Below are 27,257 nucleotides of genomic sequence, written 5' to 3'. Positions count from 1 at the left end.
GTATGTATATATATGCATGTGTATAAATTAGTGGTGTCAAATTATTGCATTAACTGCGATTAATTAATTGCAGTCCTATTTAATGAGTTATGTTATTTAATCGCGTTAATCTAATTTTTAGATCTTTAACTTTACATGCTTCTGGATTGCCTTTTTTTAATCAAATCCTTTGATGCGTTGGGCTTCTTTTCTTTTCTATTTTCTTTGGTCTGCATTTTATTGTAACCGTCACCTGCCCTCTTGGCAGACTAGCATATTATATTTCATTAAGTTTAATTTTAAACTTAATGAAATATAATATAATATGGTGTGCATGTTTCACGTGCACACCACGTGAAACATGTTCCATGTTTCACGTGGTGTGCACGCCGTAGAGGGCGTGCACACCACGGTGAAACATGGAACATACAACATGGACAAACAAAAAGTGACAAATACAGCGTTCTGAGGAGAGCGTGCAATGGATTTATTTGTGCTCATTGTTTCTATCCCTCTTATCCAACCATAACCAAGAGTTATCCCAAAACACCAGGTTCTCTAGAAGAAAGTCTGGATCAGGGTCTCAGGAGAACTGAGGAAGAAGAGGGAGAGCATAGTGAGAGCCACAAACACTGACCCAGAGACCGGTGGGAGGAGTTAGCTCTCGTATCGAGTTTTGATAGGTGCTGGTGTGGTGGACCTGGCATGCATGAAACCTCGTTTTTGTGATGTGCAGTGAAAGGTTGTTCATCAAACACCGCGCCGCCGGTTTACCAACCTCATCTCTCTGTGATGAGCCTGACCGCGGTGGTGTCATCAGTGAATTTGATGATGCCGTTGGGGAGATGGGTTGACGTGCAGTCATAAATGTACAGAGAGTACAGGAGGGTGGGGAGCCAGTGTTAAGTGTGATGGTTGGGGAGAGGTGTATGTGTGTAACAAATCTCCACGGCAACCCCGCCATCTTGACTAAGAGTTGAGAAGTGTGTTTTTGTGTTCGTATATCTTCCCACCCACAAATTTCAGCAAAATGCAGCAGCTTTTGTATGTGTATCTAATAAAGACATTGTTTGCTCTTTTTTTGTGGATGTATATTTAGTTCAAAAGGACAAATAGAGCGGTGTTTAACTTTGTAATGTTTATTTTAAGGGAATTCTTTTTATTTCTTCTACAGAGGGTTGTTGTAGATAAAAATAGATACTTTATTTACATGCACTACCTGTCAGTAGTTTTGACACAGCTTACGTAATAAACACATCGAAACTATGAAGCAAGATATATGGAATTATGTAGGAAGCGTTTTAGATTCCTTACAGGTTTGATGGCAGCTTTGCTGATCCTTGGCCTTGTGTCCACGAGCTCCATGAGGTATTCACCTCAAATGGTTCCACTTCAAATGTGTGCCTTGTCGAGATTAATTTGTGGATTTTCTTGCCTTCTTAATGGAGTTGGGACCGTCGGTTGTATATTGCAGAAGGCTGGTTGGTTACACAGTTGACGGCCCTATTTGACAATTGTTAGAATCCATATTGTGGCAGGAACCAGAGAAGTCAAGAGAAGCAACTGTCCATCACTACTTTAAGAACTAAAGGTCCCACTCACCCGCCTCAGAAATTCGCGGTTAACAGCGTGTCATATTGGAGCCCAGATAAACGCCACACAGAGCTCTGGTAGTAGACATCGTTACATCAGTTGTTCAGAGGAGAATTCTGCTTTTATGATCAAACGGCTGCAAAGAAACCACTGCGAAGGTAAAGCTACGAGCATTGTGTTTAGTTGGACCATTGTTTTAACAGCACAATGACCCCAAACGCACTTCAGGGCTGTGGGGCTATTTGGCCAAGAAGGAGCTTGATGGAGTGCTGCGTCAGATGACCTGTCTCTCTCCTCTCTCATCGGGAGAATGTCAAGATTGTGCAAAGCAGTAATCAAGGCAAAGGGTGGCAATTTATTTTTTCATTTATCTTTCTGTTTACCAGTATGCGATTCAGTAAAAATGAGCAGGATTCAGGTGTAGTTGCAGATTGTGATTAATCATGATTAATCCGTTGAAAGTTCTGATTATCTGTTAAAAATATTAATCATTTGACAGCCCGCATATATATATATAAATATATTTGATTCACAGTAGATTTATTTCCATATGAATGAGACCAAATTCTCATCTGACAATATCCGATTCTGTGCACTTCTCTCCTGCTTCGAGTCATATCCGATCTGTACCACAAGGGAAGAAAAACAAATCGGAATTGGGTCACTTGAACCATGAAGTGTAAAGTCAGTATTGTCTTCCAGTGCATCTATAATTATAGCCGAGATGGGAGGAGAGGTGGATATTTGCCATGTGTATATGTGATGGTGGGGGTGGGGAATGTTGAGCAAACTGCAGCTGCCCAAAATTGAAGGAAGAATCAGATGACAAAAATAGTCAACCATGAAAGAGGATGAGAGAGAAGGAAGAGTGAAGTGTTTGCTACTGCGAAAGAACTCGCAGGAAACGTGCACACTTCAATCTTCTTCGTACAATTCATTGACATCAAAAGTTACGTCTTGTCACCTTTTCGGGTGGATCCATCTAAACAGCAGCTAACGTGATTGGAAAAGGTCATTTCTATCTAACTGTTTTAGTTGTAGTGTAGCTGTACACGGTTGTGTACCGGTACACGTTGCACAACCTAGGTTAGCTGGTTGAGTTGCGTTTCAGTGCTCACTCTAAACTATGAGCGCCTGAGAGCCCTTGTTAGTAAATTGAAACATGTACATCGTCGTCCAAATGTCTCTGTCCCTGTATTACACTGATTATCTCCACTTCCTCACCCACAGTGGCAGCATAGTGTGAGCCTGACTTAAAGCAGTACTTGTAAAGTTCTGATATAAGTCTGCAGTACATTTACTTGTTCTATTTCTTGAGCAAAACAGCTCATTTCCCCTGCTGTCGGGCTGTGATCGTGGTGAGCAGAAATATAATGAATATCACTATTAATAGCCATCAAAGGACTTGCGGTGTCAACCTTTGCAGGAAGCCAGCTTCTGCTTTGTGTCATTTTGATTCTGAACCCACAATAAAACTCAAATGGCTCAGCAGCATGGGATGTGGGAGTACTACTGTATTGCAGTTATGCTGTCGATGCAGTATCCACCTCGCTGCCTGGCAGGCAGGGGTTTGTCATCAAAACTGAGTTTCAAGTTGGAATCTTCTCTAAACCGATGCTTTCAACAGATTCCTTAAATTCAGTTTCCTATACTTTGTTTACACTCGCATTAAGTTCCAGTGTCTGGAAGTGGCATGCAGAGTCCATAGTTTCTGCCTCAAAGGTCGGACGGGAGCATGGATCCAGGCTCCGCCATGGACCACAACAAGCAGCACTCTTAAGTGCTGCTTTATTTTGCCCTGAATGATTCTGAGTCAGCACAGCGCTGCAGCTGCAGCAAACGGCAAACGTAATTCTTTCAGGAGAGGACGCACAGCTAAGGTGGCTAAAAACCTTCAGCCACATGGTTTACAGGTCAGTGCGGGCACTGAGCCGACGCACGACCTCCTCGGTCGGCCCGAGGCGGCGCCATGTCATGATTGTTTACGTGAAAATTAAATGTTTGTATTATTCTAAATAGTGAGACGGCAAACTATTTACTACTTGAGAAAATGTTAAAATCAAATATCAAAATAAGTTTTTTCCCGTTGATGAATATGCACAGATTGAGAAGTGTAGCACTTCAGCAGCAGTTCGCAAACAGTGCCTTAGTAGTGCAATGAAAGCTGTATTTGTGAATGAGCATAGTGTATAAATACATCAATACATGACTTAAAACAAATATGAAGTCAAAATGACATCTATGCTTGTGTTAAAGCTTAATCCGGACCGTTACACCTCACCATGGTCTGCACTGTCAGCATGATATGTGGGGGCTGCAGACGTTAGATCATACCATCTGGAGAAAGAAACGTTCCACTACAATAAAGCGCCTGTTTTCTAAGGCCCACCGTTTAGGAACAGAGCGAGGATGGCGCTGATAAAAGCATTCTCTGGCTCATTTGAAACTTGGGAGTGAGCCTCTAGTTTGCTGAAGCTACAAATAAGTTATTTGAATGTATTATTGTCTCCTGCTGGTCGAAGGGAGAGCGCAAGAGGAAGAGAGACTCGTGCAAATCAACCAACCGTGTTCATTTCAGCAGATTGTTTCTCTGACTCGTGTCAAATCTCGGAGGCGAGTGAGAGGTATCCGGCTGCGTATACCATAGTGCATGTCTGTTAGTGTGAGAGGTATCCGGCTGCGTATACCATAGTGCATGTCTTAGTGTGAGAGGTATCCGGCTGCGTATACCATAGTGCATGTCTGTTAGTGTGAGAGGTATCCGGCTGTGTATACCCGCGTGCATGTCTGTTAGTGTGAGAGGTATCCGGCTGTGTATACCATAGTGCATGTCTTAGTGTGAGAGGTATCCGGCTGCGTATACCCGCGTGCATGCCTGTCAGTGTGAGAGGTATCCGGCTGTGTATACCCGCGTGCATGTCTTAGTGTGAGAGGTATCCGGCTGCGTATACCCGCGTGCATGTCTGTTAGTGTGAGAGGTATCCGGCTGCGTATACCCGCGTGCATGTCTGTTAGTGTGAGAGGTATCCGGCTGCGTATACCCGCGTGCATGTCTTAGTGTGAGAGGTATCCGGCTGCGTATACCCGCGTGCATGTCTTAGTGTGAGAGGTATCCGGCTGCGTATACCCGCGTGCATGTCTTAGTGTGAGAGGTATCCGGCTGCGTATACCCGCGTGCATGTCTTAGTGTGAGAGGTATCCGGCTGTCTGTAACGGCTCGTGTGTTTGCATCGCGTCACCCTGGAGCCAGTTGCCCTCTCCTCTGACCCTGATCCGCCTCACCTGTCTGCTTAGATCACGCAAATACAGACACACACACACACACACACACACGCACACACACACACTCAATTACTGCGACTCTTGCCTTGACATCCAATCGCAGTTTCCAACCATGCAAGCACGGCAAGGTTTTGTTTTTGTCGGTTTGTTGCTGTCTGTAAGATGAATTAACCTAACTTTAGATGAGACTGACCTTGTGACCTTGTGAAATCCACAGACACGGTGCGCACAATTATGAGGCGTATGATCATTATTTAACAGAATTAGGCCGTATAATCTTTATGCATATAAAGCTGTATAAACTTGAATGCTTATTGAATTTAAGCATATCAGATGATGTGTATTTGTGTAACAAGGGCAGGTGTGGCCAAAGGAGAGCAACACCCAATATAAAGGTGTGCAAAATTATTAGGCAGGCTGATGCAAAGGACAGGGTGAAGTGGAGAACATTGGTTTTCTGTGGCGACGCCTCACGGGACAAGCCGAAAGTACAGTAGTAGTTCCTTTCCTCAAGCAAAAGGGCTGACTCTGATTGGAATGCAGCACTTGCTAAGATAATGGGGCGTGATCGCAGAACCATCAAACATTTTATTGCAAATAGTCAGCAGGGTTGAAAGACACAACTTAACAAAGATTTGTAAAGAATCAAAAACCTCCAACGCTGTCATATTCTAGAACTGCAATCCTACACGGAGTTCCCAGAACTACTCAGTGCTCAGAGGTATGACAAGATAATCCTACTGCCAGTTTATAGAAGACTTCCTTAACGCAGTGGGACAGGATCGTTCAAGACTCGTGCTGGGTGTCATGGACAATTTCAAGATTCGGTTCAATTCAGCACTGATTGATGGATTCAGATTAATTTAGTGATACTGAAGTACAATTTTGAGCTGTAACCTGATTCACTACCACAACCATTAGAACTGGGATCAATAATAACATTAGAAAACATTTCAGCAGTAAATAATTAATCTACTCTAAAATAATAAAAATAGCTCCATTGTGTTACAAAATGTTTTATGTTTTTTACTCACAACCTAAGGGAAACAAATAAGTTGTTTTTCTTGTAAATTCATTTTAAACTTTAACTGTAAATTAAACAGTGACTGAGTGGAGGTAAACTTGACCTGCAACAAAGTGCATGACGGCATTTCAGTACAAAAACAGTAATATTCTAACTAAACTAAAAATAAACTGTTAAACAAGTCGTGTTACTGCAGTGGTTCTCAAATGGTGGGGCGCGCCCCCCTAGGGGGGTGCGGTGCGATATCAGGGGGGGCGCCTGTGACCGCGGAGAATGTGCTTTTTCTTTTTTGCCGTACAAGATTAAAGTGTAATTGCACATCCACTCCAGTAGTTGGCAGTGGCGCCCTGACTGTCAAACTGCGCGCAGGGAGTATTAGCAGAAGAAGAGCGGTTTTGTAAACAAACCCTCAAGAGACAGCGCGGAGAAATATTTAACGGAGGCGGAGATGATAAAACAAAGGAAGGTCAGTCGAAAACCAAGAGGAGGAAATATGACGTAACGGAAATATGACGTAGCGTACGTAGCGCTTGGCGTCACCGTGACTACGGTGGGAGACGAGGGAAGAGCTGACTTCCTCACTTTGCTAAAAGAAAATCAGCACAATTGGTTTTTCATTTTGGTTTTGTAGGTTGACGTTTTATATTTTGTTCTCCTGAGTTAATGTTGCCGATCAGTTTTTTTCTTCCTAGGGGGGGCGTAGCAGAAAATAATTGTTACTGTGACACGTTTGCACCACAAAGTTCCAGCACATGAACAATCCTTCGTTTTCTACTAACGACTACGGCCGTAACAAACCTGTTATCTTTATAGAAAACTAGGCGTGCGATGTAAAATAAGCTGTTTATTCAACTGTGAGAAAGAAAAGGGCTTCATATGAAATGGAGGAGAAAGAACACGGACATCGCGTAGAATCGGGTCGTAATGCGAGTGACTCCGTCATTGTCTGTTTCGCCTTGTTGTCGGAAGCTAACGTTAGCATAGAGCGATGCCTTACCAAGTGGCTTCTGGGGTTTGTAGTGCTTCTGCATTAACTGACCTCCGCTTGGCAGATTTTGCAGAACGCTTTGGATTTATCAAGAGCTTTGTTCGGTTTGAACTCGAGATGGTTCCAAACGTCCGATTTCAGGCGAGAGGGCTGCAGACCGGAGTTTTACCCGAGTCAGCATTTTGCGTATGCGGGGTTGTGCGCCTGACGTAGTGACGTTGAGGTGAGGGTGAGTCGCCGTGCGTGGGAGCGAACGTAATGAGAGAGAAAAATGGCTCATCTACTATTAATCGAATGCGCAAAATGAAAAGGAAATCGATCCAGAATCGATTAAATAGATTTTTTTTTTTAACCAGCCCTGTTCAGGCCTATTGAGAACTCGTGGCTTCTTAAACGGGAGCTTTTCCGTGAATTAAAACCGTCCACCTCTCTGAACGGCGTCTGGGCTCAATGCAAGGCTTACGGCTATTATTGAACACAAAGGTGGCTATTCTGGCTCAGAAATGTGTATTTGTAAATGTTGAGTTTTTCTAAATTCTTGCTTTGACAGATGGAAATAAACCAATGCGATGGGAATGTTCCTTTTAGCTGCATAATTCTGCACACTAATAGCTCCCCAATAGAGAGAGAGCAGAGAGATATTCTCCTATTTGTTTGAATTTGTTCTCACCGTGTCTGCGTGGGTTCTCTCCGGGTTCTCCGGCTCCCTCCCACCACCATGTGTGTGTGTGGCGCTGCGATGAACTGGCGGCTTGTCCAGGGTGTACCCTGCCTCTCACCCGATGACTGCTGGGATGGGCTCCAGCGTGACCCGGTAACCGACAAAAGCGGTCAGGAAGATGAATGAATAGGGTTTAAGGTTTATTGTTCATAGAATATTGTATGAAGTTATTCTTCTGAAGCCAAATATGAAGGTCTTACCAAAGGATGGATATTGTGTGTGGGTTGAGTGAAGCATTAACCACGAATAGGGCGTTTTGGTGTGACGGATCGGATCGCTGCATTGTTCCTGCGTTTGGTGAGGCTTCGTGGTGCCTTATGCGCCTACAGAGAGCATTTTGTCAAGTACTATCAGGAATAGCATGAATTGAATGTTAGGAATTACATGAATGGAGTTGTGATTATGAGCATGAGGCAATGTTTATAAAATCTGATAAAAACCCTACCAGGGGTTGGGAGTGCATTTTCCAACAGCAGCTGTAGATTCATGTGCACGTTTTAGCGTTCTGTTTTGTTTTAAAAATATTCTTCACGTCTCATTGGATGTTTTGTGGAGATTAACCCCTTCCCTGCTCAGTGTTCCTCATCGATCATACAAACGAAGCTGTCCGGGCCAATATCACCATTTCATGTATTTTTACTTCTACCGTCATTGTTCTAGTACTTGTTCATCAAACATTCTTGTGTTAAAGTATTGCCCCTGACCCCCCCCACCCCCCTCTCTCATCAGGAATCCAAGTCATCTGGCCGCTCCAGCATGTCACGATGTCGGAACTCTGTTGCCACGACCACGTCAGACGATCAGCCGCACATCGGCAACTATCGGTTACTGAAAACCATCGGCAAAGGCAACTTCGCCAAGGTCAAGCTGGCACGGCACGTCCTCACCGGAAAAGAGGTATACGCGAATACTAGACTGTGTACATGAATCTGTCCTTGAGTACCACTGAGAGAGTGACTGGCGCTCTGCTGTTGGAGTAGAAACAAAGCCGTGCTTTTCTAAATGTAGTAAAAAGAAAAGAGGCGTAAATGTTTAGCTGAAGCTGAAGTGTGAATCTCCCTTGGTGAGGATCCGCCGTGTGTTTGTTCTGGTTCCTGTCCCTTGGTGAGGATCCGCCGTGTGTTTGTTCTGGTTCCTGCTGTGAGGATCCGCCGTGTGTTTGTTCTGGTTCCTGCTGTGAGGATCCGCCGTGTGTTTGTTCTGGTTCCTGCTGTGAGGATCCGCCGTGTGTTTGTTCTGGTTCCTGTCCCTTGGTGAGGATCCGCCGTGTGTTTGTTCTGGTTCCTGCTGTGAGGATCCGCCGTGTGTTTGTTCTGGTTCCTGCTGTGAGGATCCGCCGTGTGTTTGTTCTGGTTCCTGTCCCTTGGTGAGGATCCGCCGTGTGTTTGTTCTGGTTCCTGCTGTGAGGATCCACCGTGTGTTTGTTCTGGTTCCTGCTGTGAGGATCCGCCGTGTGTTTGTTCTGGTTCCTGTCCCTTGGTGAGGATCCGCCGTGTGTTTGTTCTGGTTCCTGCTGTGAGGATCCGCCGTGTGTTTGTTCTGGTTCCTGTCCCTTGGTGAGGATCCGCCGTGTGTTTGTTCTGGTTCCTGTCCCTTGGTGAGGATCCGCCGTGTGTTTGTTCTGGTTCCTGCTCGCACGCCTTTTGAGACGACTGCACATTAGATCACCATCAGCTGCAATCGAGAACCTGGAATGGCTCCAGCTTGCTGTGCCTTTAAGGAAAGTCCAGCCAGTGAACTCTGAGCGTTCTGTCAATGTGTTACAGCGCTCTGCCCGGCGCCCTGATAGCACGCCATGTGACGTGCACGGAAACAAGGCGGAGTCAGAGGGCATGCAGATCGTTTTCTTTGTTTCCTTTGTCCTCCCTATTCTTCCATAACTTTTTGACTATTCTCCCATCAGCCTTTGTTTTTATTTCCCGCTCTCGTTCCCATTCCGTTTTGTGTCTCTTCCCAATCTGAACCGTTCCTCAGCCCCCAGTGTGTGTGTGTGTTTGTGTTTGTGTTCCTGCCCTATTATGCAGCCGTCACCTGCTGGGATTGTGTTCAGCACTTGATGCTGTGAGGGCGCATTATTCTGCTTGTGCGTGTGTCGTCCCCCCCGATGTCTGTATGTTGTGCGTCCAACCCAGTGCTGCTCGTGTAATAAATGTACTGATAGATTAACAAGTTCTTGTTTTGTTTCTAGGTGGCTGTAAAGATCATCGATAAGACGCAGCTCAACTCCTCCAGTTTGCAGAAGGTTGGTCTCTTTCCATCTCTCTTTCCGTCTCTCTTTCCGTCTCTCTTTCCGTCTCTCTTTCCGTCTCTCTTTCCGTCTCTCTTTCCGTCTCTCTTTCCGTCTCTTTCCGTCTCTCTTTCCGTCTCTTTCCGTCTCTCTTTCCGTCTCTCTTTCCGTCTGTTTCCGTCTCTCTTTCCGTCTCTTTCCGTCTCTCTTTCCCTTTCTCTTTCCGTCTCTCCGTCTCTCTTTCCGTCTCTTTCCGTCTTTCTTTCCGTCTCTCTTTCCGTCTCTCTTTCCGTCTCTCTTTCCGTCTCTTTCCGTCTCTCTTTCCGTCTCTCTTTCCGTCTCTTTCCGTCTTTCTTTCCGTCTCTTTCCGTCTTTCTTTCCGTCTTTCTTTCCGTCTTTCTTTCCGTCTTTCTTTCCGTCTCTCTTTCCGTCTCTCTTTCCGTCTCTCTTTCCGTCTCTCTCTCGCTCTCCGTCTTTTTCAGTCTTTCTGAAGTGGTCGAGTTTTCAGCGAGAGTTTTAATTACAGGAAACAAGCTGCAATTACTCCTTTTTGATCGCGGCAGGGTGGGGTCTGTCCACGTCCATGCACACATGCTAACCATAAAGGCGTACACACACACACACACACACACACACACACACACACACACACACACACACACGCTCGTACAGCCACAAACATTAATCACGGAATCGCAGAATCCGTGACAAGAAGATGTCGATGCACGCCAAAGCCGCAAGTCCCGTGATTAATGTCAAAGGTCACGCGGCCTTACTTTGAGTGGGAAGATGCTCATTTAACAGAAAGTGTCGGTTAGGAAGGACGGAAATAATTCCTCATGAATGAAAAGCATCTCTTCAGTCCTTCACCACAGAAACAGACATGCCGAGCTCGACATGTTTCAATTAGTACTTTGTATGCACTATTTTGATCTTCAGAAAAATGCAATTGTAGAACAATACCAGCAATTTAATTCTGAAAGATGAAACGATCCCCGACTTCCAGCAGACACGGCTTCTCGGTCTGTTTGCCCCGACTAACGATGATTATTCTGGATTGACTTCGAATTGAATTCTGACGTAATTTGGGACGCTCGCTTTTAAAAAGTGAATGATTCTACCCGACACAAATATTGATTCCGGATGCTTTGCACGCGATACAAGAAATTACAGGTCTGTAGTTTAAGATGGCATTAATTAGCACAAGAATTTGTAGAGCATGAAAGAATGAGGCTCGGAACAACAACACACAACTGTTGTCTGACGATGAATATATTTATTGGATAGAATATTAGAGCAGTAAAAGTACAGTCAAACCAGCATGTATTACAGTACAAGTACAGTCAAACAGCCTGTCTCATTTCAAAAAAGCCCTTGCGGTCTTGTTTCCGTTGAAAGTCCTCAGGAATAGAGGCAGCGAGCGCTCAGTCGCCGTCCGATGGCTTATTTCACACAGCAGTGTGTATTTCTTTTTCACAGCTCTTCCGTGAGGTGAGGATTATGAAGATGTTGAATCACCCAAACATCGGTGAGTCACACTCAAATGTGAGTTAGCGTCAGGGTTGTGTGCTGAAGCCATGATCCATCATATTGTTTCTCTCGTGTCCTTAACGTTGTTGTTTTGTTTTTCCCCTCTCCCCTTCTAGTCAAGCTCTTTGAGGTGATAGAGACAGAGAAGACTTTGTACCTAGTAATGGAGTACGCTAGTGGAGGTAAGTGTGCGCAGTACTTTGTTCAACGTCCCACTGAACCGGTTCAGGAGGCAAGCGCCAGGTTCCACCGCTAAAACTATTGTCCTCCTCTTCCTCTCCTTCCTCTCCTCTCCCAGGAGAGGTCTTTGATTACTTGGTGGCCCATGGTAGGATGAAGGAGAAGGAAGCCCGTGCCAAATTCCGACAGGTAGGTGTGTTTTGCGTGTGCGCTTAAGTTTGTGTACAGTAGTCCCTCGATATAATGCGGTTCATTTTGTACGACTTCGCTGCTTCGCGGAGTTTTTTACTGCAATTTCAGATTTTTTTTTGCACTTGAACGCGCCTTGAAACGGCGCAAGACGAAGGGGCGTGGTCGGAGGAACTGTGAAATACGCGCGAGTCGCTATTAATCATTTCTCATGTGTTCAACCTCGTAGGTTGATCATTAAAATAAAATTGGTTATTTCTAAAAGCTATCATGTTTATTTGTTAAGCGTTTGTTTTATAGCACTCTTATTCTCTGTGTAAAAAGAGGCTTTTATTTTGTAGGAGCATAAACGTCACGTCCCTTTTGGGTTTTGTTTCTTCCTGTTGCTACATGTAGCCGCTGCCGTTCCGCTGTGCTAAGCTATCCAATAAAGCAGCATGAGAGGCTAAAGACAGCACGAGTAGAATATTTGTTCTTCTGCACTCCAAGCGGCTCTTTCCTCGACCTGCACGCCTTAACATTATTAACAGGAAAACGTTTACTGTACGTACTATATATTTGTATTTCTCAAACAAATGTTTCGTTCTGAAAATGTTTTGATCTTTAGTTTCATTTTGTGTGTATGTGTGCTTTCTTAATAGTCTCTGCATTGTTTGATTTATTTTGGGACTGAACATTTCTATATTGCGTCCCAAATAATGTTTTCTTCACATAAACATTTTCCTCTTCCTTTTTTGCTGCATGTTCATTCATGATAAATAACATTGTAATCCATAAATTGACCTTGTTTTTTTATTTGGGTGGTTTTGTAACATCTGTGCAGGAAAACCTATTAAATCAACCAACCAGCAGACAAACAAACAAATAAATGAATGCAGCCCTTAGAACTCCAATATTTTAGTGATGGATTCTTCCTTCCTTTATTCCAGTCAGACTAAACATATTCTCTCTCTGCAGATTGTGTCAGCAGTGCAGTATTGCCATCAGAAGTGTATAGTGCATAGAGACCTCAAGGTGAGCACACGCTTTTAAATACAGTCATCTTCATGCCTGGATCTAACGTGAAGGAATGTGCAGGTTATTCACTAACATGGAATATTGTCTGGAACATAAACACACACACGTCTGTGTTTCCCTGATCAAATTCCTCTCGTCGTCTGCCCCTCATTTATTTTTATACCTCTGTTGATCTTTTTTGGCGTATTTACATCTCGGCCATTTACTTCTGATTTGAATTGATTTTTTCTCAAAGACTAATAATTTCAAAATGGTGTGATGCAAAAGGAGGAGGAACTGGCTTGTTGAGTTTAAACCAGCGCTCTCTTTCCTCCTGTTCCGGCCGGAGGACCTTCGTTTCGTCTCGGTAATTCAGGAATTTCATTACGGCCGGTCGCTTCAGAGTCAGTTCTCTCATCTTGATGCTCTCCTCAACGCACGGCAGCTCAAGAAAGGCGTCTCTCCCGGATAGTTTAGGGATCCTGTCAGTTTCTTTAGGTCTTTCCTGAACTCTAACAGTCAGATTTCGCTGCTCTTTCTTTCCCATGGAATCCGTCTTGGATTGTGGTGAAGACACAATTGTTCTAATTCATCTTTAGCTTGACCCACTCTTCGTTGCGTCTCACTATATTGCTTAGAGATGCTGTTTATGGTGTTGTCAAGCTGATTAACCTTCTTTCCTATTCCCTGAGGGGATCTCTCTTTGGCCGTCTTCAATCACAGCTTTGTTTTCATTGATTATTTGCCGAGGCAACGCGCCAAACTTCAGAATCCACGTTGCAAAATCAAACTCCAGAGGCCTTCCGTGATTTAACGGTCTCATTTTTATTAATGTGTCAGTTATCCGTTTCAGGGAGATGAACATCCAGGCAGACGGGCCTACAGAGGCCACTCATCCGCATCCTTCCACTTCCGCCATCTTACACAAATCTCTAATGAGTCTGAAATCAGATCACTTTGACCTCACAAAATATTTTTCTGGCGTTAAAAATGCAGCTCAAGCTGAATTTATCAAAAACATCAAAGGTCAGCTTGACTCGGGCGTCACAATGTTCCGGACAATGCCAGTATTAGAATCCCTGATGCTGCACCTTCACCCAGGAACAGAAGGGGAGACGGAGAGCATGTTTCAGATGTGTTGCAAAGACACGATACTTTTAATACAACCTGTTAACTGCTGCCATTCAAATGGTCAATGAGCTGCTCTGTCGGGTTCATGACCTCACCTCACTGCTCGACAGGGATCAATGGAAACTTATATTTTATACTCGCATACAACCGCAAGGTATTAACTGTATTTGTTTTTCACGTCTTTGATTAGATCAGAAGATGATTAAATACAACACGCTCACACAGTTCTAACCCTTCCAGGTCTTTCTGCTTCATAGAATTACAGAGTTGTAAATCCTCTTATTGTGCCAGCAGGCAGACGAGACATGCGTTTGATTGACAGAACCGGCCCAGGAAACAAAGTCTTTTTTGGTTTCATTATTGTAACATGCAATCCTGCACATTCTAATAATAATCTCTCTCTATCTGGGGGTAATAAATAACATCAAATCCGGTGCATACATTATTTCAGGATGGCCGACCTGCATTTTACAGGCTCGCTAGAATCACTGACTTTGTGTTACCCGGTAAAAAAAAGAAAAATAAATCTAATACAGCAGCAAATGTGTTTCTCAACTTATCCTGCTGTACCGTACTAAGCTGTTGGATTGTTGACCTCTTCACGCCCGTTTTGTGCAAAAACACATAAAATTACATGCCCAATTTAAATAGATATTTTAAACTACGACAACCCCTTATGTTATTAAAATGTCTGATGACTTTCAGACATACACCATGTTGATAATTATGTGCTCAAATCATTTCTCAGTACAAACCAAATGTGGACCAAACTGCATTGACCTCGTGTCCACATGTTGTCTTGACACTTAGTGCAAGCTTTCAACTCAGAACACAACTAAACAACCTGGAGTTACACGTTGCATGAAAATATAACTTTATGGTAGGATGGTAGGTATTTATAGGATTATATTGGGACCATTTTTGTGTTTAGTTTTTGCTGCATGCTTGTAATATCCGTCCAAATGTTGTGCGTCCTGCTTTGGAGTAGTCGAAGCAGATTTTAAACGCCCTCTGATGCGGTTTAAAGTATGATGTCATTTCTGTAAGCAGAAAGGTCTACCTGATTCCAGCCGAAGCATGTGACCCTGTTAAAATGAGCAATGTGACGGCAACACAAGAATAGGAGGGAGCGGCTCGACTCGCAGACGTGGAGACATTTAGAAAAGGACGGCCGAAGTGTTCCTTTGTTTTGAACTTGTTTCTTGGGTCACAGCTTGGAGATGATGCCAGTGTGGTATTTAATGTGCACGTTCAAACGCACAGAAGCCGGATTCATGGCGAGTGAAAAGCACAGTGCACCTGTCGCTAAGCAACCACAGCCTCCTTGCTCACTGGCTCACTTTAAGCATAGGGATATGCTCACACACAGACAGGAATAAACTGCAGATCACTTTCTGTGGGCTGCAGACTCTGAAATGTATTACATTTCAACTAATTCACGGCGTATAAAGTATCTGTTACGCCAACACTGGATGATGTGGTGGTCCTTTTATTTCACGCTAAACTCTTCAAACTTTGTGACTTTCAGTACTAGTAGAGGAAGGAATAGCAACATCATCATTTTACTTAAACTAGGTCCTAAATATAATACTTTCTTTTTGTGGTGATTCTGGCAGAAAGTCGAGCAAACGAATCCTCATTTTATTTGCCTCTCCCCCGTCCTGCTCTCCACGTCTGCCTGCAGGCCGAGAACCTGCTGCTGGATGCAGACATGAACATCAAGATAGCGGACTTCGGCTTCAGTAATGAGTTCACTCTTGGGAACAAGCTGGACACGTTCTGCGGCTCCCCGCCCTACGCTGCCCCAGAGCTCTTCCAAGGAAAGAAGTACGACGGGCCTGAGGTGGACGTCTGGAGTCTGGGCGTGATCCTTTACACACTGGTTAGCGGCTCGCTGCCCTTTGACGGCCAGAACCTCAAGGTCAGACAGGAGAGGGAAATTGCGAGTGTTTGTTTGTCCTTGTGTAATTATATAAGCGAGTATTTGTAGCCGTGGGTGTTTGCTGTATTTGTCATGCAGGTTTCTATTCCAACTGCACAGAATGCAAAAACTAAATGTGAGCGTGTAGCGGTCGGTCGTGTGTGTGTGTGTGTGTGTGTGTGTGTGTGGGGGGGGGGGTTAGTTTGCCACTGTTGACCTTCCTTGCCCTTGTCCCTCAACAGGAATTGAGGGAGCGTGTGCTGCGCGGTAAATATAGGATTCCTTTCTACATGTCCACGGACTGCGAGAACTTGCTCAAAAAATTCCTCATCCTGAACCCATCCAAAAGAGGCAGCCTTGAGGTAACGCGCTGACAAACGGGGAAGACATTGTTGCATTGTCATCGTGAAACTTGCTGACTGAGCACTCCGACTGGCTTTGATTTGATCATTTTTATAGATTGCTGTGCGTTGCACGTGGTACAAAACCATGGGACAAGTTTTGTGTTGTTGCTATTAAGTGTTTTTAAAGGGTTTGTTAGTTTGGGATCTGTGGTTAAAAAAAATAAAACGTGTATATAAAGGGATATAAAGGGAAATGAATGTTCTCTAGCTTTAAAAGGAAGTTATTAAAGGCACGGCCAAAGAAACTAACTTCCACCATCGTTAGCTTTTGAGTGTCAGCATCGCTGCTCAGCTTCATCAAGTCAATGCAGTCAGGAGCACGGAAGGAAGGTTAGCGTTAGCGTTAGCGTTACCTTTCACTCCTATCGTCAGTGAATCTCGACGATCTGCACTTCAAAGAAACCAATATATCGATCCCTTTGGCGCTCTTGTGATTGCTCTAGTTTGAATCAGTTAACGTCTTTGCTTGAATATAAACGTTTTTTACCGTCGTTATTTCATGACGCAATGGATGCAGAGTCATTGATTTGTTCTTCCTGATCGCACTGTTTATACTCGTTTCTTTAACTCTGTGATCGCCCTTCCTAATTTGTTGTCTCATGCCTCCCGTCGGCCTTTGTGCCAGCAGCAGATAATGAGGGACCGGTGGATGAACGTGGGCCACGAGGAGGAAGAACTCAAGCCCTACATTGAGCCCCAACCAGATTACAAGGACCCCAGGAGGACAGGTTGGCACAGAAATACACCCCAAAGACATATAGGAAGTTCTTTATTTGGCTCGCGCGGCCGTGCTGAGACTCAGCCGCGTATTTCTGGACTGACTTTGCGTACGCAGACATCATGCTGCAGATGGGATTCTCTAATGAGGAGATCCAGGATTCGCTGGTGAACCAGAAGTACAACGATGTCATGGCTGCATATCTGCTTCTGGACTATAGGAACTCTGAGGTGCGTTGCTTCCTACACACACACACACGCACACACACGCACACACCAATAACACAACGAGCACCTACCTCTGAAGGTGTCCCATCTTTAAATCTGTGTTGTTGTTTGTTCCTTCCCCTCAGCTGGATGAAGCTTGCATCAAGCCCCGGCCAGGAAGTGATGTAAGCAACATTAACGCCCACTCTCCGCCTCACAAGGTACAATGAGAACACATAAACTCCGTCTGCTAACGCATAATGCGCCCCCCCCCCCCAACATGTACTGGACATTCTCTCCACAACGTGGACGCCTGCTTTGATGTCGGACATTTCGGGTTTTACACTGGAACTCAAAGTTAACCAGAACGCCTCACTGCTCTGTTCACCTTCCTCTCTCAGGTACAACGCAGTGTGTCGTCCAACCAGAAGCCTCAGAGCCGCAGGGCCCCCGACCAGGGTGAGACTGACTCCTGCTAGGGCTGGATGAGGAGGATGATAATGATGATGATGATGCACAGAGGATGTCGCCGGAGGTTTCTCTCTCTCTGATCCTTTCTGGTTTTCCTTCAAAGGCTCCTCTTACTCTAAGAGGGGGGGTCAGTCAGACAATAGGACAGCCGGAGAGGATTCTGCGAGGAAAGGTTCATCAGGCAGCTCTGCCTCCAGGGTCCCAGCCAGCCCCCTGGTCCCCTCTGACCGCAAGAAGAGCGCCACGCCCTCAACGGTGTGTAATTCTGTTCCCTGCACCGTTCCCTCGTGTCCTCTGATCGGTCCTCATGCTTTTATTTTCTTCCTCTCACCCTGCAGAATAGCATCCTGTCCACTGGTACAGGTCGCAGTCGAAACTCGCCTCTGACTGAAAGAGCCACGCTGGGCCAGGGCATCCAGAACGGCAAGGATAGGTAGGTGCACACGCACACGCACACGCACACGCACACGCACACGCACACACGCACACGCGCACACGCGCACACACGCACACACGCACACGCACGCACGCACGCACACGCGCACACGCACACACACACGCACGCACACGCACACACACGGTCAGCTCGGTTTGTGAATGACGCTACCCTCCAAGCCCGATCCTTGGCTGTTCGGCTCCAGAGTCCAGCCAGCTGCCCCCCCCCCCCCAGGGCAGGGTCTGTTTCTTCTTTTTAGTAATAAATAAAACATTCGTATTTAAAATAACTTTACTTCCCTATACAGAATACCAGGGACAGCTGGGTAGAGATGGGAATAAAGACGACAGAAGGGGGGGGGGGGAATGAAATGGAGTCTATCGGTGGATTCGGCCTAACATCAAGCGTCCCTGACATGGAACTGTGATCTAGTGGAGTTTATCGTCTCCCCTTTAAATGCAATTCATTGATCAATCCTCTGCCCCGATTCCCTGTCACATCTCATCCGTGTCCACACACACACGCGCACACGCACACACACACACGCACACACACACGCACACACACACTCACGCTTAAGCAGCCATATGCTCAACCCTGACCCCCGTCTACGATGCAGCGTCCGTTCTGAGCGCTTTGACCTGGACGTTGTCTCAAATGACCTCGTAGCCAACGTGTAAGAAAATAAACCCGATCTGCGTTTGGCTTTAAAGTCAGGTCTATTCTGGGAAATCTTTTTCCTCGTGACCCCAGCGTACTCTGCGATGATAAAAGGCGTGGTCATTTGAAGCAGCCCTGTTCTTAATACTGTCTTAAGCCATGGTAAACTCTGCTAACGGTGTTATTGACGTGATTTGATCATTGCTGCTGTGACGTTTGTGTACTTGTACCCGTCGCTCCCTTTGTGTCCTCTCTACCTTTGGTTCGGTGTTCTTTTACTTCTGCATGAGTTCCTGTCCCAGTGGATCTAAAGTCACTTAAATATTCTTGGCACCCCCGCGTATTCTTTTCCCAGCTTGACCCCCCCCCCCCCCCCCCCCCCTTGTCTTTTGTATTAATCTGTCTACTCATTACTTTTTAGTCTCTAAGGAGATTAAGAAGACTTGTGATGGAATATTTACTCTCGGTGGTACTCTATGATCCCTGTGCCCGCCTCATAGTAGGTTTACACACAGACAGAAATATATACTCGGTGTAAACATACATGTTACACATACTCAAGCCGCAGACGAGATCTACTGGACAGTGGACGTGTTTTTCCATCGCTAGCTCTTCTAAATCCTGTTTGTTTTCTCTGTTAGCAGTTCTTTGGTCGTCCTCTAAAAATGTCTCTATCATTCCTCATTAACTTGCCGTCTCCCCTTCATCTTGGTCTTCCTCTGGTGCCGTCCTTCCCCGTCTCTGGCTCTGTTTCTGTGTGTGGATAGTTCTGGATACAGTCCAATCACAGCTGTCCATTTCTTGGATAGCTTCGTAACCCAAAGCGTCTTCGCTGATCGAGGGTTCAAGAAATACGGCAAGCATGAAAAACGTATTTCTAGATCTTAAATGTTAAACTTGGTTTCTAAGAAAGTCAAATTAAAGTGTAGAATGTAGCTTAAATGTGCTAAACTGCTGTCTCAGGTATTCGTCTACCAGAAGAAGAGAATATAATACGGATGATGCTGATTTGAATGGTTTGTGCTCTAGAATTACAAGGAATGCTTTTTATTATTATAGTTTAATGTTGATTGATAAACCATTTGGTCCATAAAACACGAGGTACTTTCTGAAAAGAAGCAATTTTTTGCAGACCCAAGATGTTAATTTACGATGAAAACAAGCAGTTTAATGACGGCATGAGAAATAAATAAATACATTAAATTTCATTTGTTCCGTGACCTAACTTGTAACTCAATTTGCTCACATCTAATAAATGTTCCTCATTTATATTAACTGAAAGGCCAAACAACAACCTGATTTTATTACCAGTTTTTAAGTGAAAAAAAAAAGTCTATACATGTCAATTATTGTATAAAAATGTTAAAATAGAGAATGTAAAGAAATCAACTGGTTTTATAAATTGTATTGAGAGCCGGTGATTTGTGCTAACGGGAGAGCAGATAGGATCAATTTGATTTCACTCCATCTTCACTGACAAAGTCGTAGATTAAGGAGCTCAGAGGTCAAAGTACCGCTGTATAAAAAATATAAAATATGACAAACTCTTCTTTGCAGCAGAAAACTCTTAAACAATGTAACCTCCTCAAAAGATGAAAATAAACAAATGTGAATTAAAATTGAAAACAAACAACGTTTAGCGAGGGTTTGTAAGAAATGTAATAATTAAGTTAACTTTGAACCCAAGTACCTCACGTTGTGCTAATAACTCTTCCCATTGCGCGTATTTGTCGGGGAACCCAAAGTGGCTTTAGTCGTGGTTTTAGTTTCCTCGCTCTGTTCATTTGTGAAATCTTAGAAACCTGACTTTGTCCACGCCGTTCGTCTTGATTCTTTATTCCCATAAAACAATGTGAACGTTTCTTTTCCGCCTTTGTGTGTCATCCAATCAGCCGTCTTCTTCCTGTTCGTGTTGTCTTTGTGTTGTTGGACTTGTATTTCCTCTCTCCCTCCCCCCCCCCCCCCCCTTTAATGTGTTTGATAAGTGCTGCTTCTAACCATGCTCCACCTCACCTCCCCACCCACGCACAAACCCCGCCCGGTGTGTGTGTGTGACTGTGTATCTGTTTTGTGTGTGTGGTGTTTGCATCGGGCGGGGTCCCTCCTCCTGTCCCCCCCCCTCCACCCAGTCTAAACACTCCGGGCTCCCGTGCCTCAACTGCCTCAGCCGCTGCCGTCCTCTCCTCCTCCTCCTCCTCCTCCTCTTCGCGTTCCCGCCACCACAAGTCCCTGTCCTCGTCCAATCATCCATGCCCCTCTGACCTGCACGCACCACGGCCCAGGCAAGTGTCTTCTCTCTCTGTCGCACACACAGACACCGACTGACGACCCCCCCACCCCCCCTTCCTGCTCCTCACACAGACGATCTTTGCGTTCAGCAAGAACCTGATGGACAGAAAAGGAAAATGAAGGATAAATGAACACGTTCCATCCGTGCTCGGTCAGCTACGTTTTGGAACGAAGCTCATTTTTGAATACCAAACGGTGGATTTTCTGGTTTTCTGAACAGTAGGTGTGATTGTGACGCCTCCCTTTGCGTCCCATCTTTTCTTAAGATAGACAGCGTGATCACTTCCAAGATTTTGAAGCGCGGCGTGTATTCTGGATGTTCTCCTTTGGAGAGTGGTATTCCGTCGTCTCCTTGAAAATCCTAACCCTTAGTTGGGAATTTAGTGTTCATGTAATCTCTGACTTATAAATATCTAAAGTGATCCAGACTTTGTAGACGAAGTTTATCTTCTAGTTTCTGGAAGCTGGAAACTTTATCCTGATCTAAGAGAGTGCAGTTTCTGTTGTGAGTCCTTGTTCCGTCCGATCGGATTGAATCTTGCGTGTCAATCTTAGCCGATATACAATCTGGTTCATGTGCAAACCATGTGAACAGTTTGGTTCCTCTCCTCGACTGGTACCGGGAGTCCTTCCCACTGCCCATTCTGTGTCTTTCCATTTTGAGTACACCATCCAACTAATAAGAGTTTGAGCTGCTCTATAATGATGTCTCATCCACATGTCTCTTTTGGTCATTTTAGGGTATTTTTATTTTATTCTTGGTTTCTTCCCTGCCCATATAAATCTGTAAATAATTGTATCCCACTCTTGAAAATGCAAGTTTGGTTTCTCTACCGGTATTAAGTGAAATAGGTGTAAAATATTCCTTTTACTGAATCGAATCTATATTAAAACGAATATTTACATGAGACAATATATCGAATGGCAGAAGAATTCCCAAAATGCTCCCATTTCATTTATATCATGCGGATTATTTTTCAGTTGTTTTCACCCAAAATCACCTACAATCCTATTAAAAATATAAAGATCAATTAAATGCGTTCACCGTCAAGTTGTTGAGTCGAATAAGTTTTATCTTAATAGATTTTTATTTGAGTGTGTTTTTACATCAACAGCACGGCTCATTTTCATGTCGTGCATTTGCTTCACTGGTTATTCACCGCTAAAACCTTTAACGGTTGACTCCTAACTTTTTATAAAGAAGAAACAAATGTGAACAGCATTAGTTAATTACAAAATAATTCCTAATTATTTAATAATTTCTGCTTCCCATTAGGGTCTGGCGTTAATTTTGATATACCGGTATAAACGATCATTTAAAACGGAGCTGATGCGGCGCGCCGTATGGACGCGTCCCACGGCACGGCCCACCGGGCTCAAACATCTCAGCTGTTTGTGCTGCATCTCCAGCATCCAGAGCAGAACGAGAAAGAGAACTTAGTTTAATGAAGCGTATTAAAATAGCATCCAGAAATGGTCCTGAAGTGTTTGGAGCAGCCGATGCATAAAGTCAAAGCTGCAGGAGACGAGGACGTCAACCTGGTCAATGCGTCCAACCGCTGGAGACGTGAGAGGGACGCAGGACAAATGAGGTTATATGCTGTATTTTGGAGACGAGGAGTTCGTTGGCATCACCATAGTGATATTATAGACCCATCGGTTACTTAGCGCAAGCCAGGAAATGGACTCAGAACCTCGGAAAGCGGAACAAAATGAAACCTTGTGTAGAAGTCGCTCTTCAATCTTCACATCTACCCGATGGACCGTAACTGAAAGGTTTCAGAACGAGACGAGCGGGTTTTTCATTGTGCCGCACCTCTGCTGTGTTTCCAAATTGGTTGTATCCGAGGGGACAGAGAAACGTCTGTTCTGTTTTTCTCCGGTTTATTTGTCAATGAAAGGTGAAATTGTTTTTCCAGAAGACCCCTTTTGAGTGACTGCGTTCAAGGATATTCTCGCTTTATGTAGACGGCTGGGATTAAATGTTCGGAGACAAAAACAAAAGTCAGTTCCTCGTCACCGCGACGGCGAAGCGAGCACAGACACAGGGACGCACGCACGTCTTGTGCACGTTTGCCCCACGTGACGGACGCGGTTTCTTCCAGACGTGTTTCAGGAGGTGATTACAGACCGACCCAAACTACAAAGGATCGACTGGATGGTTTATTTCTCTGTTTGGGGTTGATAAGGACCCAAAATCACCAGAATAGAGTAGAAACGTGGGAAAAGTGAGTTTATCATAACATGTCCCGTTTAAACAAGAATAAATGAGGAGGAATAGCGATTTACTTAATATTTTTAGTTTGTACATGCATAACATTCTGCTCCAGCTTGATGTCGTAACATCATTTGATGATATTTCTTGAACCCTTCTGACCCGTCTTATCTCTGAGTGTGCTAGCGCCACACGCTGGCGCAGACCGTGCATGCACACAGTGTGTGTGTGTGAGAGCCTTGTAATAGACGTGTAATAGTTGTGTCACTGTTTGTTCCACTGACCTGAGCTGACCTGAACCGACTCTCTGGTTTGTGTGAGGCGTCATAACAAGCAGATATAAATGACCTTCCGGTGAAGGTTTCCGTTTGTCTCATTGGATGTTCCTCTCCCGCTCTTCTCCCATCTCCACATGCCTCACTCTGCCCAATCTGACTTCCTGAAATCATCTTCGATCTCCCACCTCCCGACTCGTTTACTCCTGTTCATCCGTCATCTTCCTCTTTTGCTCTCCTCTTTCCTCCCACGACTCCGTTTGTGCAGCGCCCCACCTCAGCGGGCGCCCGGCGCCTCCCCATCCGCGCACAACATCAGCAGCTCGGCCGCGTCCGACCGCGCCAACTTCTCCCGAGGGGTGGGCGTCCGCAGCACATTCCACGCAGGCCAGCAGCGGGGCGCCCGGGACCAGCAGGGCTCCGCCTACCCCGGCGGGCCTGCGTCCCCCTCGTTGTCACATGGCAACAGCCAGGCCCGGAGGACGCACGGCGCCACGGGGATTTTCAGCAAATTCACATCCAAATTTGTACGCAGGTGAGTGAAAAGAGCGGCGTGAGCGTGGGAACCCAGGAAGGGGGGGGAATGTTAGGATAATAAGACGCTTTGGGGCGGAGCTTCCACACAAATAAAAACTGTGGAAGCCGCTTTTCTGCCGCTCCGAGCCTTTTCTGAGCGTTGAGGTTTCGGCCCGAGGCAGAAAATGACTAGGTTGATATTACAACCCAGGAAAGATGCGCTCGGCCTCCACGCCATCGCTGGTTTCCATCGCGGGTTTCCATCCCGATCGCTGGGCTTGTGCTGAGCTGTCACTCTGCTCAGAGGGAAGGGAACAGCTGCGTCTTCTCTGTAATTTGGTTTGGAGCTGTGGTGGCCGAGGAGCCATTTTGGATTTCATCTCGGCCCCCTCTGGTGCAGGTCGCAGCGCGAACGCGGCTCTCGCCTCATCGGTACCTGATTGCAGTGAAATCTAAATTTGTTTTATGGTGTTTTATTTTTCCTTGGGAATGGAGTCGAGCTTTGATCCGACAAAGGATAGGAGGGGGAGGAGCCTGTGTCTCAGGATCGAATTACTAAACAAGGATTATCGTATTCTGTATTTATGCTTCTTAAAAACAGCCAAAATCAACAACCTGTCTTTCAATGCTACTTGAATTTGGTTTTCTTTTTTTGTTTTGTTTTGTTTTTTTTCTTGAATTTGGTTTTCGATTTCTACTGAATAAGTATAAATATGCTCAGAAAAAAGGGAACCCAAAAGCGAGTTCCTGCATCCAATGTCCTGATGTCTGCTTCTAAACACACGAGGTGTTGCTACTGCCGTAGATATCGCTGCCGCGGAGTCGGAGCCGCTTGAAACGGTCCGGCGTGCCGTTCCGTGCTGCAGAGTACAGCAGATCTCCTGAGGATGCTGGAAGAAGAGAGTACACGGACGTGTTTCTGGCTACCACAGAAGCTTAAAGACGCAAACTGACAAATGATTTCCTTGCCTGTGTGTGTGTGTGTGTGTGTGTGTGTGCGTGTGCGTGTGTGTGTGTGTGTGAGAAGCGGAGGGTACAGACATTCTAGGCCTCCCACTCAGAGATACTGTAGCTCCGTGGTGACAGTATCCATGGTTACACCGGAAATATCACTTTTCCCTCAACTATAAATACCCTGACTGGGGAGGGACACCTTGGCACGCACGCGCGCGCACACACACACACATACACATCACACACACACACACACACACACACATCACACACACACACACGCACACACACATCACACAGACAGAACTCGGCACACTGGTAGGAAGTAGAGGTGGAGACAGACACTAAACGTGTCTATGTGCTGTGCGTGCGTGTGTGTGCGTGCGTGCGTGTGTGTGTGTGCGTGTGTGTGTGTGTGTGTGTGTGCGTGCGTGTGTGTGCGTGCGTGCGTGCGTGTGCGTGTGTGTGTGTGTGTGTGTGTGCGTGCGTGTGTTCATATATTCTCGTTTTTTCTCAGACTCTTTCCTGATTGGTCTGAACGGAGATATTTCTGTTCTGATTTGCTGCTCCAGGCTTTTTGTCTTTTACAGAAAGCTCGTTAAATCTACACGTTTTATACAACCTTTTCTCTTTCTTTCTTTATCCCTCTTTTTTTTTTTGTAGAAATCTCTCGTTCAGGTTTCCAAGAAGGTAGGCAACACCCCCAACGCTAAATATATAACCCCTCTGAAATACATACATGTATTCTCCTCCTTGTATATATTTTTGCATTTCTTCCCTTTTTGGTGTTGCGTGCAGCTTTTCGTTGAAACCTTCCATTCGTGCCTTGAACTTTATCCGTTTTCCTTTTTTCCCGTGGTTGGCTCCGGAGCCTTCTGGGTTTAAGTGCCATGTTTTGGCCCATACTTGTTTTAATTTCATCCATTTTTACTAACATCCCACTCACCCACTCACCCACTCACTCACTTATTCATCGTGCAGCACGGTAACGCCTCACCCCACTTCCTTCTCGTCCCTCCCGGCCACCTCTTCGTCCCCCTTGTTACCGTTCATCCACCGGGATGTCAAACTGCATCGCCCCGGTTTAAGAGGAGGTTTTATTTAACTCCTCCCCTTTCCGTGTTAAGCCAGCCTGAGCTTCAGGTACAGATATCGCTCCCACGATTCGGTCTGATAAACGGAGTACTAACACGGAGGAGGAGATCACCAAACCCTTTGATCCGTCTCATCTCTGTCGCATCGGTTTACTCACCACAGGAGGCTGGAGGTGTGTCCTGTCGTCTCGTAGTCATTATTAGTAGTAGTAGAGGTGCTATGGAGAGGATGGGGGGGGGGGGGGGGGCTGCACTCGCGTCCTTCATTTCTCTCTTCTCACTCTGGCTCTCTAACAGACCTGGATGGCTTTGTCCTACTCTGGCTGGAAGAGGCCTTCACACACACGCACACACACACACACACACACACGCACACACATACACACACACACACATACACACACATTTTGATTCAGCAACAATGTGCACATTTCTTACATAAGTATTTGTACATGCTGACTACACACACCTCGTTTGCACGTAAAGCAGCCGTCCTGTAACGTGGACTGTTGGTCCCCCTGGTGGTTAACGGTTGTAATGCAGACCCCCCCCTCCAGGTTGTTGTTGTTGTTGTTTTTAATGTAGCCAGGTCTTCAGGAGATTTGAGAACACATAAAAATGTGTCTACACATACGAAAGGGAAAACGTTCATCTGCCTTAAGATAGGTTTAAATATTAACATTTAAATGATCCTCGTTGTGTTCACAGTTCAGTCCTTTGTTTTTCTATCAGGGCGCTCCCCCGCCTCCACCCCCCCCACGTCTTGCTTTAGTGCAGGTGCAACGCGGCACAATTTCATTTGATGGTTTCACCTGAGGCCGCCGGTCTCACCTGAGCCCGAGCCCGCCGGTCTCACCTGAAGCCGCCGGTCTCGCCTGAGCCCGAGCCCGCCGGTCTCACCTGAGCCCGAGCCCGCCGGTCTCACCTGAAGCCGCCGGTCTCGCCTGAGCCCGAGCCCGCCGGTCTCACCTGAGCCCGAGCCCGCCGGTCTCGCCTGAGCCCGAGCCCGCCGGTCTCACCTGAAGCCGCCGGTCTCGCCTGAGGCCGCTGGTTGCCGGTTGCTCGTCGGCCATGCTTTTGTTGCAGGAAGGACTTTAAACGGACTCAAAGCGAGACACCGACCCGGTCCTGCTCGTCACCTGCATCCCGCGTGTTTAGCTGTCGTCTGCCTCTTTTCTCCATTTACTTTATTTTACCTTTTGTTTTAAATAAACTCTGCTGGTATTCGTGCAGATACTTGCAGCATCGTTTCCAGGAG

The 27,257-nt window shown here is 45.6% G+C and overlaps 1 protein-coding gene across 1 annotated transcript in view; it reads left to right on the top strand.

Annotated features, from left to right (window-relative positions):
* mark2b (MAP/microtubule affinity-regulating kinase 2b) overlaps positions 1–27,257 on the top strand; it is a 36,887-nt gene that overhangs the window by 5,603 nt on the left and 4,027 nt on the right. Inside the window, exons 2-18 of the mRNA XM_068755994.1 lie at positions 8,317–8,484; positions 9,776–9,829; positions 11,294–11,342; positions 11,461–11,526; positions 11,643–11,713; positions 12,671–12,727; positions 15,525–15,761; positions 16,004–16,123; positions 16,791–16,893; positions 17,001–17,113; positions 17,236–17,310; positions 17,491–17,548; positions 17,664–17,815; positions 17,899–17,993; positions 20,786–20,938; positions 23,704–23,970; positions 25,569–25,595. Coding sequence (XP_068612095.1) covers positions 8,317–8,484; positions 9,776–9,829; positions 11,294–11,342; positions 11,461–11,526; positions 11,643–11,713; positions 12,671–12,727; positions 15,525–15,761; positions 16,004–16,123; positions 16,791–16,893; positions 17,001–17,113; positions 17,236–17,310; positions 17,491–17,548; positions 17,664–17,815; positions 17,899–17,993; positions 20,786–20,938; positions 23,704–23,970; positions 25,569–25,595 — 1,865 coding nt within the window. The remainder of the gene's footprint in view (positions 1–8,316; positions 8,485–9,775; positions 9,830–11,293; positions 11,343–11,460; positions 11,527–11,642; positions 11,714–12,670; positions 12,728–15,524; positions 15,762–16,003; positions 16,124–16,790; positions 16,894–17,000; positions 17,114–17,235; positions 17,311–17,490; positions 17,549–17,663; positions 17,816–17,898; positions 17,994–20,785; positions 20,939–23,703; positions 23,971–25,568; positions 25,596–27,257) is intronic.

The sequence above is a fragment of the Brachionichthys hirsutus genome, chromosome 23 (assembly GCF_040956055.1).
Source record: "Brachionichthys hirsutus isolate HB-005 chromosome 23, CSIRO-AGI_Bhir_v1, whole genome shotgun sequence".
NCBI classification, from domain to species: Eukaryota; Metazoa; Chordata; class Actinopteri; order Lophiiformes; family Brachionichthyidae; genus Brachionichthys; species Brachionichthys hirsutus.
This window is presented reverse-complemented; position numbering and strand designations above follow the sequence as displayed.